Source organism: Cynoglossus semilaevis, chromosome 2 (genome assembly GCF_000523025.1).
Source record: "Cynoglossus semilaevis isolate Cse_v1.0 chromosome 2, Cse_v1.0, whole genome shotgun sequence".
Lineage (NCBI taxonomy): Eukaryota > Metazoa > Chordata > Actinopteri > Pleuronectiformes > Cynoglossidae > Cynoglossus > Cynoglossus semilaevis.
The window spans coordinates 19,536,466-19,551,995 of record NC_024308.1 but is presented as its reverse complement, the minus strand read 5'-3'; the positions used below and the strand labels follow the sequence as shown (position 1 = coordinate 19,551,995).

At 38.4% G+C, this 15,530-nt stretch overlaps 1 protein-coding gene across 4 annotated transcripts in view; it reads left to right on the top strand.

Moving 5' to 3' along the window:
• Positions 1–198: 198 nt before the first annotated feature.
• Positions 199–15,530, top strand: part of farp2 (FERM, RhoGEF and pleckstrin domain protein 2) — a 45,052-nt gene continuing 29,720 nt past the window's right edge. The window contains exons 1-7 of one of the 4 annotated variants that reach the window (XM_008307348.3): positions 199–492; positions 1,978–2,207; positions 13,844–13,948; positions 14,422–14,464; positions 14,558–14,636; positions 15,104–15,201; positions 15,338–15,452. In XM_008307348.3, the coding sequence (XP_008305570.1) occupies positions 2,004–2,207; positions 13,844–13,948; positions 14,422–14,464; positions 14,558–14,636; positions 15,104–15,201; positions 15,338–15,452 (644 nt within the window). In that variant the 5' untranslated portion in view covers positions 199–492; positions 1,978–2,003. Of the gene's footprint in view, positions 581–1,977; positions 2,208–13,843; positions 13,949–14,421; positions 14,465–14,557; positions 14,637–15,103; positions 15,202–15,337; positions 15,453–15,530 lie in introns of all 4 variants that reach the window. The other 3 variants (XM_008307347.3, XM_008307345.3, XM_008307344.3) reach the window with 3 other exon arrangements.

Below are 15,530 nucleotides of genomic sequence, written 5' to 3'. Positions count from 1 at the left end.
TTGATCTTTCATGGTGTCAATGGTGGAAAACCTTGATATTGGCGGAGTTGTTCCAACTGCTCTTGGTCACTAGTGTGTCACAAGTTGATGGCTTCCAATGGAATATGGCATGCTGTTCATAAGTGTACCACTGCTGTAATGCTTGTATGACAACAAGCCTCCAGTCACTAGGTGGCAGCGACTCATACAGTGGTTTGTAGAGATATAAATATAATAACATTTTAATAACATTTTATGGGCACATCTGGGAGCCTCTGGACGGCCCCTTGTCTAGACTGTTTCTGTCAACGCCCCTGCGAATAAAGCGAGTGGTGAACCTTCCTTTCTCATGGCTCACAAGTCTCCACCAATCAGACAACGACCGAGACGAGCTACAGCTAATCAGAGACGAGCTTCTGCACTGTGAAAGACGACGAAGCTGAGGAGCCATAAACTGGGGCTGTTTCCACTTCTCTGCTCCCCCGAACTTTTAGTTTTTGCACGGGACGTACGGTGAGTTTTCTCAGACTTTTTTTGGGAATATCTATACGACTTGTTTTTCTGAGACGAAAGTACTTTTCACGGGAAAGAAATCTCCACGGTAATGCTTAAAACACTTCAGACACTTCTTACGCCACCGGTATTTAAAGCATATCGAAAAGTTCGGCCACAACAACCTAGTTAAGGTAACCGCGCGTTTTGTTACTTGTTCTTTGGCGTTTGATACACAGTGTTTTATTTAAGTCGCGTTTGCGTTGAGTTTTTAGGCCGCACACGCGACATTTAAGCGCTACGTTCTTAACGCGGCTTATTGCTCACTGATTGCTAAACGTAACGCAGGATTTCTAATTTATTGTTTAAATAAAACAGCACAGTATAACCAAAGACAATGCAACTAAAATAAACAAAACACCATAACTCCATTGACCGAAATATGCACACTTTTATCGTCGTTGTGGAGGACGTCATTAAAAGATAATAAAAAAAATATATAATAGCACACGAAGAAGAATTCCCTCTGCTACTGTATTCTTCAGTGGTCGCCACACAGGTGTTCCATGTTTGTAGTGATTTGGCACGGTGTATACACCGCATGACCCTATTATTTAACCGGCGTTTTGCTCATTGCTCACACCGAGCTAGTTCTACGTAGTAATTTTAACAGTTAACTCGTCAAATGTGTCAAAGAACAATATAAAGGTACATACAAGGGATTTACTTACGTTTTTTACCTTTATCCCCTTAGGAACAAATAAGAAACAATACAAAGATATAAAAAACAGAACACAAAAGAATACATTAATTGCACTTGCATGGATTTTATCAAGTAATATTTACAGCAAATGACAACGCCTCTATCAAGTAACCAAATATGAGTGAATAGAGGTTGCGTATTTTGCCTTTTTTATTTATTGACAGAACTTACTTTATTCTGAAAAATTATTCAGAGAAAATTCCCAATTTTTTCAACTTTTTCTAATTTTCACAAAGCAGTGTGAGCAGCCGGACTATGATAAAAAATGAAATAGCTTCTTCTTAATTTAGACTGAGAACATACTGCATCACACTGCAGCACCACAATCAACCCCCATAGAAAACAAATAAACGTTGCTGGTAAAGAAAAGGATTTCAACTTCCTCCTCTTGCATTGTTTTTTTTATTATTTTTAAAGAAAAGGATTTCAACTTCCTCCTCTTACGTTGTTTTTTTTTTTCTAGGCCTCCATTCAAAGGTGGAGTAATAGCTGGCTGTTGTAAACATCACTTTTTAAATTAAAAACAATAGTATAGACAAAGAAATGACACCATCTACACGTGAATTGACTTGTTCACTTTGAAGATGTCTGTTTTAAAGAAGATATTTTCTGTGTTAATAGTTCCAAAAGTGATAGGACAGCTATTAAATTGTTGCATTCTCAGGAACTTTTATTAAAATTCTATTTTGTGCTGGTGATGATTTTTCTCTCTCCTCATTGTGATAACTTTTGTCTTCTTGCAGGAGTGAGGTGGTTTTGGAAGTGGAGGATGATGGGGGAGATTGAGGGTTCATACCGGGCCCTACAGACCCCCGGCACCAGGCTGGGAACCAAGTTCAATGCTGGAATCAGCACTCTGGAGCCAGGCCAGAGCCTCAGTGGAAACATGGTGGGCGGGAGCAGAAGCCATACGCGAGGAAAACAGATTCGAGTGCAGTGGTTGGACGATTCAGAGGAGTTTTTTGACGTTAATGTGAGTTTTATACATGCCTTTTTTTTTTTTATTTGTTACTATTAACGTCAAAGGCTTGGTTCACTGCAAGAATTATCTTACCTTGTAGCCTCCCAATCATGCCTCACATTTGTCTGCCTGGAGGCCAATGTCTTTGACTTTGGTGATATAATGATGTCTCAAGAATTCTAAATTCTGACTAACTGAGTCTGTAATGATCTGAATATGTTTAAATCTACTGTTAGATTACAGTAGATCAGTGGTTCTCAATTATTTTCTGTCATGCCCCCCCCTTGTGGACAGAAATGTTTTCATGCACGCCGACTCACACCCCGGCGAATTGAAATACTATTGAGAACCAGATAACAAGTATATTTGTACAAAGCACTGTTTGAGTTGCTGCCACCTAGTGACTGGGGGCTTGTTGTTATTCACGCATTACAGCAGTGTCTGACTGTATAATAACTAATGTCCAGCGTGCCATATTCCACTGGAAGCCCCTCACGGCCCTCCTGGCACCTTACCGCACCCCCGGGGGGGGGGGGGGGGGGACTATTTGAGAAGTACTGGATTACATAAAGGTGCCACGATGTGATACATTAACAAAGGAGGAGGTACCATTAAATGGATAGTTGCAGCTCACAGGCTGCCACAGTGGAGGCGCTATTAAGTTGTTGTCCTCCTATGTTCTGTGCTTGTACTGCTTTTTTGTTGTAGTTAATTGTACACATTTGTGTACCTTTTCCTCATAGCTTGGTTGGTATTTTTCATTAAAGCAATAGTTTAGATTTCAGCTTCAGTTTTGACAGTACTGACGTTGGTATTTTTCATTAAAGCAATAGTTCAGATTTCAGCTTCAGTTTTGACAGTCCTGACATGCTGTGGTGTTTATGTTTGCAGAGGTCAAATGACTTCTATTTAAACAGTCATTTTAAAATTACAAGTATCTAAGGCGTCTGCCAGCAAGTAGGACTCTAGAATGACTATTTTATTATGACAACCTAAAATAATTGATGTCGTATAGTGTGTGTGTATGTGTTTTCGTAGACTGTACAGCCTATACATATGTTTTTATCTTTTTTACAAAACAGGTGACAATAAGTTGGAAGAGAGTCTTTGTGTTTTGATAGTTAGAAGCTTTAAAAAGAGGGCCCACAGCAACCTGCTGTTGGTAGGGGATTTTTTTTTTTTAACAAGGACTGCTAGAGACTTTCCCTTTGCTGCAATTTAGAACGGCCCAGCAACTGAAACTGCTTTGCTATGCAACCAATACGTCATGTACGTATGTCCCGCTATTGAGGGCTCGAGCATAAAACACCAGCCTCCAAAATGAGCCTTCAAAAGCAGCTATGTACGAAGCTACTTTAAAAGAACCACATTGCTTCTTGAGCTTCTTTAGAAGTTGTTGTTGTTTCTGTTTTAACCACTAAAAAAAACCACAAGGCGAGGTCTTGTTCACTATCCATGGTCCTGTCCTTTGAGATTTTCAGATGCAACAGCAGCCCTCCTTTAAACACTGACAGATATTTACCGTATTTGTTGATGGGATGCTTTTATTTACAGCAAATCGTATAGCTGTTGTCATAAAACATGTTGTTGTCCCTGGATCATAATACAACAGTAAGTACGCAAACTCAGCATTTAGTAGTCAAGTTCAGTACTCATTTTTTTGTGTAAATCTTGCTTGGGATTATGAGATTTTATTATTAGGAAGTGGAGCAAGATCGACAGTATTTATTTTAAAAAAAAAAAATCATCCATAGCAAGAAAAACCTGTATATTTTGATACATTTAAACAGTAAGTGATGTATGGCTCATATTTCTTCCAGAGCATTGTATTGAGTTGACAGTGTGTTTTTTAATCTATGCCCCCCTGCCAAGACACTGCAGGAGCTATTGAGAAGGCAAACGGAAGCAGTAAGGAAGCAGTTCTTGGAGCACGTTTCCTTCTCTTTGATGCAAGGGAAAATAAGTCAAAGTGGAGGCTCGACAGTAAACAAACACGTGCACTGAATCGTTGAGCGGTGCAGCACACTCATGGTTAGTGTGTTTACCTGCTGCCGTGTCTCTAATGTGTGGAGTCACAATGGTAATGATGCAGGCAGATGTAGCTTTGAGCCACTGCCGAGGCAGACACTGTATAATCTTGTGCACCATATGTTGTCTTAAAGTCTTAAGCTAAAAGAAACTGTGACAGACAAACGGTTTCATTTTTATGGTAGTTGTTCTGTGTGCGTTCCTTGAGTACAGTGCAGAAGAAACACTGTGTTCTTTTATAGTCGTGTTTTTATTCATATACAGTGGAACCTCGTAACTCAAAGAGCTTGTATCTCAAATCATTTTTTTTCCCATAAGAAGTAACAGGAAATCCGTTCCGGCCATCTAAAAAAACTCCCTTATTAGTGTTAATAGCAATTATAGTATTTAAAGATTCCTGTAATATACAATAAAATGAGTTTTTACCTTCGAGACAGACGATAATAACAAGGGAAAAGCTGGCCTGTACGTAGACACTTGATTCCATACTGCACCTTACATGTACACTATGTAACTTGAATAAACTTACGATTAACTTAACTTACGTTTTTTTTTTTTGTTGTTGTTTTTTTTTTCGATTTATACTCTTACTTTAGTGCAGTGGTTCTTAACCTGGGTTCAATTGAACCCCAGGGGTTTGGTGGAGGACAAGAGACACACCCGACTCATATGATTCGTGATGACACGCCCTCCGCTTGGCCATCACCGAAGGGTTTGGTGAATGCACATATGAAACTGGTGGGGTTCAGTGCCTCCGACAAGGTTAAGAACCACTGCTATAGCGGGCACCACGTTCATATTTATCGACAATTTCATGCTTTATTTCCATGGTCATCATGCGTTTCTTCTTCTCACTACCATCCTTACCACTCACTTTGTTTGGACTGATCACTATTATGCAGAATAATGTACAAAATAGAAAGAAAATCACGTAGATAACAAACACAATACAGAAGACTCGTGAGAGAAGTTGACAAACAAGTGAATGAGTGAGGCGGCGTGAGTGCTCGGCCACCTAGCGAGTCTGTAAGCGTGCTCATATCTCAAATCTTTACTCGTATCTCAAAGCAAAAATTTGCTAAAAATATATATATATATATATATCTTTAGGGCTTATTTGGACCTGAAAGTTTGACAAATGTATTTTTTCCTAATATAATCAATCAAAGCTGAAGTTTTACATGTGCACTCCACAGTTCAAAAATGTTTCATATACAATATATTTAAAAAAAATATATATATATATTTTAGAAAATGTTTTATCTTACAAATCAAAAGATATTAGGCAAAACAATTCAAGGAATTTAAATGTAAACCTTTTGATTTCTAGGAAAACATAAGTCGATCTGCAGTGTGGCTTTTACAGAACTAGATCAATGGGTTTTCCTCACGTAGTTTACTGATGTTTACCCTCCACATTTTTATAGCCTATATACTATATACTGTCAACTGGAGGTAACGATCACATGTGGTGTCACAGTGTAGGTAGGACTTTTTTTTGTTGTTGTTGTTGTATTTTGCTTCCTTTAAATATGAAGTGTCGGATTAGACTTAGACTCAGGCAGGACTTACAAATTGAATCTGGGTAGAAGCTGTTTTTCAGTCTCTAGGTTTTTGCCATTATTTAGAAGCACTGCAGTTTGATCCTCAGTTCTACAAGCTTTGTCACCAGTAAGAATATAATAAAATGTAAATAAAATAGTCTTTATTGTCATTGTAACATGGGGGTACTTCAAAATTGAGGAACAATGAATGCATTGGCCGGAAATCGAACCCGGGCCTCCCGCGTGGAAGGCGGAACTGAAGTATGGTGGTGTTATATGCAGAGAGCTGAAGTCAGGAAACGTTCATTCTCACTTAGCTGTCCTTGTTCTCCACGTGAGACAGAACCTGGTTGGTCTCAACAGAGATGGCGTAAGCTGTAGATCAATTTCGTCTGTGCACGTACCAATTAAAATCTTCAGCCATGTCAGTGACTGCTTCAGTCAGAGTTCAACGGGGCTGTAATTGTTGAGGCGTGATGCCACATAAGTCTTTGGCAATGAAATTATTTGCAAGATGGCCTGTGACAGCCAGATGTTAAATATGTTTGGCAAATCTTAGATACTTGGTGTGCCCTGCCTTTCATGACCCGGCCTGGGAAGCCTTCAGGACCTGTGACCCTTCTGGGGGGGGGTTGACTAGGCGTTCTCCACTGTAGTTACACTGATCACTAGGGGGTGAACAGTAGCCAGTAGTTAGTGTCATTGTTGGAGGCCTCAAAGGTGGAATAGAAGGTGTTTGATGTTTTAGGGAGGCCAGGGTCTTCAGGCCACTGTGCATTATCCTTCTTGTAGGCAGAGGAGATTACACGTTATGCCCTTCCGCAAGTTCTTTCCTGGATCGTAAGAGCACATGCACACTTTGCACCTCTGCTTTTTAATCAGTGTTCCGGTTCAGCCGCGTGAGTGATGGTCTTGGCCGTAGTCACTTTCCCCATGCACTTCCCGATGTCGGCCAGGACGGATGATGTGTGCTCCCTTACTCTCCCCAGAAGTCGCAGGCACCCTTGATATTTGTCCGTCCGTAGCCACAAAAGCAGGACAGCACTCTCGGGACACACAGAGATGGTCTTTGTTTCATTGCTCCTGCTCGTAGATGCTGGACAGTTTGCAGGAGGGAAATGTGATCCGAATCACTGAGGTGGGTGGGGGGGGGTTGGGTGTTATGCCGTACACTTCTCGTTTGTTGGTAAAAAACAAACAAAACACTTTGTTTTAAATGTTGTGATGTCGATGTTGACATGCTGGTGGAACACGAGGAGAGTGTCCTGCAGATTTACAGTATGTGATGAAAGTTCCCCGCCACCACGTAAAACACTGCTGGGCGGTTGTCTTTGACGCTGTCATACGGCCCTTGTAGGTGTTGTTAGCGGTTGCTATCATTTCTTTCTCTTGCCTGCATGTGGCATGTAGATGATTCATTGTTGTTACTAATTAGACACTGGTTTGTTTTTGTAAGTAATCCTGTTTTTTTTACTACATTAGCTGCTCAACTAAGTTTCTTTCCTTTTGCGTTTCTAAAAAAAAAAACCAAAACAGCACATGTTGTTTTACCCAGACTATCTTCAAATTTGTGCCAAGGAGAGATTTTTGTTCATAACATATTTTGTATACAAACCATCACTGGTAACAGGCAAGGTTAAAATGCGTGGAACAGCAGCCAGCAGAACACATCTACAAGTGTTTAGGCCATTAATGACACCAGGGCTAGCATCCAACTTTTGCTGTCTGTAACCTTTATTGTGGGTGTGGGAACAGACAGCTCTGTGTTGAGACGCCGGCTCAATGATTTCACACTAGTGACTCTCATCTGTCTTGACACCTTTTGATCTTCGCCGTCGTCTTGAATTCCCTGCTTTAAATTCCAAATGAAGACTCCCACTCTGCCCCTAAGACTGGAACGACCCACGCACACATATACAGTATAGGTGCATACAGTTGCATAAAGTGGTCAAAAGTTTACCATACAGAAACACACCAAAGCTGAATCCCGGGTTCTGTGTTGACCAACCAAGCCCTTGTTTAACGAGTAAGTCACTGTACAGATGCACAAATACCAGATTGGGAGATGAGTTCTGAATATTTGCACTCATCCCTAACACTAACCCACCCACGTATGACATTGATAATTATTGCCACCTCTCTTCTGGTTAATCATATACCTGGTCTTGACTGTGCTCCTCAGGTGCTGCACTTTGGCCTCCACCGTGGCCTCACTTGTCTTATGAGTTAATAAATTATATTTGTATTTACCAGCATACACATGTAGTAAGAGTGCAGAGGCTACATCCAACTATTATGCTTCTCCCAGATGTGTACTTTGATGGGTTGATGGGTTCTGTGAGTGTTACCGAAAAAATGTATTCCCTTTTGTTCGTAAGTGTAGAGCAAGCAACACTTGCATGGATGATGCATTGAAAATAAAGACCGGAGCATTATAACATTTGGCAATATTTTTGTATTTAAATTTGGACTCGTTGAAGTCGGTTTTAATTCGGCCACAGCGGGGGTGCTGCTGTTAAGCCATGCTCATTATATAAACGCGACATCACATAAACATCATGACGGTCCGCGATCCTAAAAACTCGAGTTAGCCTTGAGAATGTCGTGGTTGTCTGCTCGTCGTTTGTAGCTGCTTATAATTGTGAGGAGCATGTGAATGAGCTTATGTTGCTGGTGTTGCAGTTCAGGTCAAAAATAATAATTCATAATAATTATTTATTATTTTTTGCAGGCCATACATGTGGTAAAAAGTTGCCTGATTCAAATTAGTGTGTGTCAAAATGTTTGTTCTAATAACAACAGAGTAAGAATTTATTGTACATAATTAATTAATTTTTTTTTTTTTTTTTGCCCCATCTATTACTGCAAGTACAAAGTAGGGATGGATGGATCCGTCGGTCCATTATTGGTAACACTTTCAGGATTAAAAACGAAGATATCGAGAAAAAAAAAATCTCCTTCAGCTGTGCACACTTCAACACCTTTTAACTTTATTTTTACAACTATTATTCCAATATGTTAGTGGAACAGAAGCAATAAAAAAAAAAAAAAAAACATTTTGGACCATTAAATAAAAATTACAAAAAAAAACAACAAACAGTGTTCAGAAATATATAGACTAAAAACGATATTACTTAAAATATACATGAGACCAAATTAAATGTACAGTTTTAAAAGTGCACACTTGCTTTGATCTTCTGATGTGTGTGTGTGTGTCTGCTGCAGGTACTTAACATGGTGATCCTCTAAATGAGCAGCAGCAGCAGACATTTGCTTGCATGGCTCTGGCCCACAGGCCCCTCCCACCTCCAGTGCAGGAGAAAGCCCAGCCTTGTGGTTTCCAGACCAGGGATGGCAGGGGAACACTGGTTCCTTTTATCCAGTTTAGCCAACCCCTCTGCTGGTCGTAACTCCTGCCTTGAAACTTGCAAAAAAAAAAAAAAAAAAAAAAAAAAAGTGGGACGTGGGACCTAGCTGTGTGATGTGCTTGTATATATAAATAAATGTGGTTGTGTGTGTGTGTGTGTGTGTGTGAATGCTTGTATTGCTGAAAGGGAATTTAGTGCTCGCTCTTCTTTAGTGTTGGTAAACAGGTACATAAATAGCAAGGCTGGCTGACTGAGTTCTGGGAGAGACCGAGGGCAGAGCCTGGTGTTAAAGGAGTAGTTCAGAAGCAGCTGTCATCGCTGTGCAAAGTTTAGACTGTGTATGGGGGGAAGGGAAGGTATACACACTCTGAGGGGTGAAGCTCGGCTTAATGTTTGCCTGATGAATTTCTGCGTTCGTCAAATTTAAACAACTCCCAAATGTTGTTTTGACTGGACTTAGATAATAATAATAATAATAATAGATCTGTGTTCGAGATACAGTAAACCACTGTAGGCAAGTATATATTGTACTGTATTTGGACCTTTAACGAATAGCTTCATGCCTTTTACTAACAGACTCGGGTTAAAGCGCTCGGGTGGACAAACTTTACTATATGAGCAACGTTGACTACAGCTTAGCTTTTGAGGCGATGCATTTCAAAATATATGCTTATATTTGTTTATCTTGGATAGTATTCAATCATTTCCCACTGAGGTGACTGAACTGGTCTTACTTATTGCGCATTTTGTAGGTGTAATGAATGATCACTGACAAGCTATCATGGCATCTCCTTTTTCCTTTTTGTGTCTCCCTTTTTGTTGGAGTTTGACCATAGAAGTACTGTAGTTTCTGTTGCAGTACTCGTGCTTCCTTTTAGAGTTGGAAAAATATGCAGAGTCTGGTCAGGATAATTGAAGACTCTAAACCAGTGAAACTGGAGAGCCACACTTGCACAAAAAATATTTTTGCAAGAGCCGCCATTTTTAGGACGCTATTTTCTTTGGAAGCATTTTGTGATAATTATTGTGATAGCATTGTTATAGCAATGGCCTTTTAGTAAAACAATTACGTTTATCACAAATTAGGGTTGCTCAATTATAGAAAAAAAAAATTCAATTAAAGTTGTATAACACAACTATTTATTGACTCTTGATACATATTGCTTATTACTAACTGAAAATGTAATATTGGGAAAAAGTAAACGCAAAAACCCACAAAATAAAGCCAGCAATGTAGTATGGACCCAGATTCCGTTGAAAAAATATATATATATATTATAATATATTTATAATATGTTTTATATATTTTATAAATAAATGATAACGAATAAAAATATCAGAACATACATATAATTCAAATTCTAAAAACAAATCAAAACTAAAAATGTAGCAGCAGTTATGGCTAATAAAAAAAAAGTAGAACAAGTTATATTTTGTTTACATTTTAGTGCAACATCACAATATCCTTAACGGTCCTATAAATGTATTCAACATTTCGACAATATATATTTCATAAATTCCAGCGGGCTACTGAGTCCAAAAACATTATGGCCCAACGCATATTTCAGATTACAGCAGTCCTATAGCATTTGCTGAGTGGCTGCAAGTTTTCTTTCCAACGAATCTCTTCACACCAGGCGTTACACATTTAATCAACTGACCTCAGTCTTCAGACAGCTGATTGGTCGAACCGTGTGCTCTTTAAACAAATGTTTGAGTTGTAACCATAATTGTCATCAATAATTTCCCCAGTATGGGATCAGTAAACTTCAACCTAATCTAACCCCATCAATAATTTCCCCAGTATGGGATCAATAAACATGAACCTAATCTAACCTTTTTTTTTTTTTTACTACATTTCGACTGCGGTCATTTTTCAAAATAGTTTAACTCCTATATTTCACATTCCTATAGTCATGGGAACTTGTTGCTAAGTCCCTGGACAGTGCCAGAGTAAATGTTTTGCGGTAAGAATCCACTAAAAAGTCATTAGTGAACATGTCTTTTCTTTAAACTGTCATACCCTTTAAAAATGTATTTTATGTGTTTTACTGTACCAAATAAGAGCCTGAACACACCAATGCTGTAGCATTCATTGAACCAGGTTCAACCTGTTGGTCTAGCTGCACCCATGTTCATGAATGAGTCAGTGTGAAAATTGGGTACTTTTTTTTTTTTTTTTTTTCATATTAAAGTAGTCAAATGTTGTATATGTTTGGGTCAGACGCAGAACAAGAGCCCGAGGAGAGTTATAAACCCAGGTGCTGTCACGTACACTTATCTCACTATATTGCTTCATAGGCTTTATTTTACTATAGGCAAAAACTCCAGAGATGTGAATATGTGTACTAAAACCCAGACAGTCAATTTTGCATAATTTCTCATTTCTCAAATGCAATGCGTTCTCTGGAGCTGCTGTAGTGACAACTATCACACACTGAATTCTGCGCACATTCCGCAGAATTCAGGGAAATGAAATGGCAGAGGCAGGTCACAGAGAGAGAGAGAGAGAGAAAATGACGTATTATTATTACGTTAACTGACTTGCAGGAGTTGTCCTGCTTTATTTTTAATAACGTTATCCCAGATAGAGATAGGGAAGAAGACTGCTTCTAGAATCATGTACAAAAAAAATTCCCTCTCTTCTGAAATAGGGCTGACATGTATACTTTTTATTTTTATTTTATACTTATAATACTGTCAGCAAACGGGTAACAAATAAAAGAGACATTTATTTTTGAATGAGGTTTATTCTTTCTTGCTTATTCATTATATTTCATGCAACGGACCCAGTTATGATTTTTTTAAAGTGAAATATTGGTTTCAATAGTCGTGGACTAATCGACAATCGAAATAGTCGTTAATGACAAATATTTTGCTCCGTCTTTGAATGGCTTGGAATGGCTAGCACTTCCCCCATCCGAAACCACAATCTTGATGCAGAGGCAATTAAAGGCAATGTTTGTCCAAAGTAGTCCCAAGCCCACGTGGTTAGTTCCAAAAAGCTAGCAAAACGTTTTTTTTTTATTGGAGCTGCTAAGAACTTGAAAGTCAAGTAGAGGCGAATGTTGTTTCTTTCATTGTCCTTTTGCGCAGAGATTTCTCCTGACTTCCTGATTTAATTATTAAAGTAGAGGTTAGTTGTTTAGAAGCCTTAAATTTTGTAGTGAGGCATATTCGTTTTTAATCTATAGTTTAAAGTTTGCGGTGACCTTGGTTAACCGCAAGAGAATGAAGTACATGACCCGTCCCTGAGATACTGCTGTAGCCATTGTGAAGCAGTTCCTTTTCACAAGAGCTTTTAAAAATACTATCATACATCATAGCCATATTCTTAAGGCTATAATTTTCCCTCCAAAAAAAAATTTTTCAGCCAACTATCTTGACCTCAAGTGCAGTGTGTTTTTAAAAACGTTGTAATTAGTTCCTCCTTTGGCGAATACAAACCTTTGAGCGTTGGAGGTAAACTTTGGCAAAGTCCCCGATGGTAACTGGAGCTGCGATTGTTAAATATAGAATTAAACACAGTCCCAGGCAATTTTACTGGTTGAGAAAAAGTAAATAAAACATTTTTATAAATACCGTTCTAGATGTATTCCTAAGTCGTTCCTTCACAAGAGGTTGGATGGATGGAGTAAATGCAAACTAAAATGTATGTCATGTCAGTAAATGTTTTTGCTGAAATCTAGAGCTAATTTTGTTGTGGATCTAGTATCAGTTCTGTCACGGTAAAAAAAAAGGAGAATCTAAATTTCGCCGTTCATAAGTTCTTTGAAGTACAGCTTTCACTTACTCAAAATCCTCTTACTCGCTACCACGTTACCCTCTTGTTACCCCACTATTATCAACCTAATCTGCTGACCTTTCTTCCATTACTCACTCTTTAGCTAACTGGTATGAATCATTCTTCCTTTCCTTTGTTCAATCTGTCTCAAAAGTTACCTTATCTTTAGTTTCAAAACTGCTTCTTCTAGCTGCCCACGTATATCATTGCTTTAACCTGGGTCATCCACCTCAGTCATCAAAGGCATCTTATCAGCAGCTAAGTAAAGGACGTTTCACCTCTCACCCAAGAGGCCTCTTCAGTTCCGAACAGTAACAGTTGCCCCCTACTTAACTGCTTAGGACATGACCAGCGCGTTTTCTGTGATACGATCGGTGTTAATTTCGTTGAAGGAGACTATCACGAAATATAATCAAACCTATTTCATGGACAAAAAAAAAAAAACGAAAATAAAAAGTCCACCATAATGATAGCAACGCCTATTTTGTTGAAGAAACTGTGTAGTTTTGAAGGTCAGGCAAGAGTTTTGGAGAAGTATTTGCACGAGGGGGCACCTACTGTATATCTTGTTATTTGAGTAGCTTTGGCCTTCGTGCATTCATCGTATTTGGGTGTGTGGTGTTCTTTAAGGTAGTTGGAAAAAGTTGGTTGTGTTGCCCTGTGGCGAAGACTAATAACAACAATTGGACGGCACCCTTTCATATAATTTATTTTTGGTCAGCGTCACTCGATCTGAATAAAAAAAAAAACAAAAAAAAAAACCTCCAGACAATAGATCCCTTACGAGGTGCTAGCGTCTCCTCACCTCCGAATGCTGTTTTTTTTTTTTTTTTTTTTTTTTTTTTATCTCTGCCAAATGTTCTAATACTTAACTTTGCCTTGACATAGTGAAGATACTTACTTTATTTACCCTTTTTCTTGTAGCCTAAAGCTCTCGGACAGCACCTGCTCTCTGAGGTTTTCCTCAGAGGCAACATCATCGAGAGTGATTATTTTGGCCTCGAGTTTCAGAACATGCAGCTGAATTGGGTATGTTGTACTCCTCCAACTATTTCTTTATTTCTTTATTTTAATTTTTTTGTGAAAAACCATAACTTACAACAAGAGCATACAGCTAGCATTAGCTACAGCTGGGAACGGGAACAATGTCAACAGCATGCTTGGATTGAATCAAATCTGTGTATAATTATCAAATATAAACTGCTTGGGATTTATTACAGACACAGCAGAGATCTAAACCTGACTGAAAGTGATCTGTGTTTTGTTTTTTGTTTTTTTGAGTCTTAATTTTGTAATTTAAAAAGAAAAGTTTGAAAGTTTCATTTGAATGGGAGTTTCTTTGTTTTTCAAATCACAACCTGATCCACGATGCATTCATTGAAGTAGAAAGCTACTGTATTCAATATTAACAAGAAAGTATAGTGTGTTTTTTTTTTTTTTCTGCGTTAGCCTAAAAAAAATAAGAAAACCTTTTGAAAAATCGAATGTTCTGTTTCCCATAGGTTTGGTTGGAGCCAACAAAACTCTTTGTGAAACAAACTAGAAGTAAGTAAGTTTCATTATTTGTTTTTTTCCAGATGTGTGATGTGATGTGATGTGATGTCATGTACTATATGACGTTTTCTTTTCAATTTGCAGGACCAGAAAACACCCTGTTTAGACTGTCGGTGAAATTCTTTCCACCTGACCCCGGTCAGCTACAGGAGGAGTACACCAGGTCACTGACTCTCATCTCATTTTAAAGTTGTTTTTTTTTTTTTTAAAGTACTGCATTATTCCAGTCCATCTGGAGTATGAGTCACACCAGCCAAAAAATGCATAATGAATAAAAAAACATATATAAGTAGCTCCGGAGTATGAGTCGCACTAGCCAGCTAGAGTGCCCTCTAGTGGCTGTCAGTGTGAAAATAACAAACATGAAATTATCTATTTTAGTATGTATCGTACCATCGTACCAAAGGATGAATTAAAGTACGACTTACTGTTTACTTATTTGTCTCTCTGGGAATTATCTATTTTAGTATGTATCGTACCTGAGTATAAGTCGGCAATCCCAGCCAAAGGATGAATTAAAGTGCGACTTACTGTTATTTGTCTCTCTGGGGAAAGTGCAATAATTATACATATATAATACAATTTGCATATGTGCTAACTCTTTTTTTTTTTTCTTTTTCTTTAATATAGATATTTATTTTCACTGCAAATGAAGAGAGATCTGATGGAGGGCAGATTAATCTGCTCCGAGAACACCGCAGCCCTGCTGGTCTCCCACCTTGTCCAGTGTATGTGTTGTTTGGATTCACTTGTCAAAACAACACTGGTCTTGTGTCAGACACAGATAATTAAATATTAATTAAAAAACGAAAGGCATTAAAAAAAATAATACCGATCGACTTCTTCATTCTCTGTTCACCCCAGCTGAGATTGGAGATCACGACGATGCAGCGGACAGGGACTTTCTGAGAAAGAAAAAACTGCTGCCTTATCAAGAGAATGTGCAGGAGAAAATCATGGAGTTCCATCGCAGACATTTGTAAGTTCTCTTTCTCTTCATGTCTTGTGTGTATGTATATGTATATATGTGTGTGTGTGTATATATATATATATATAT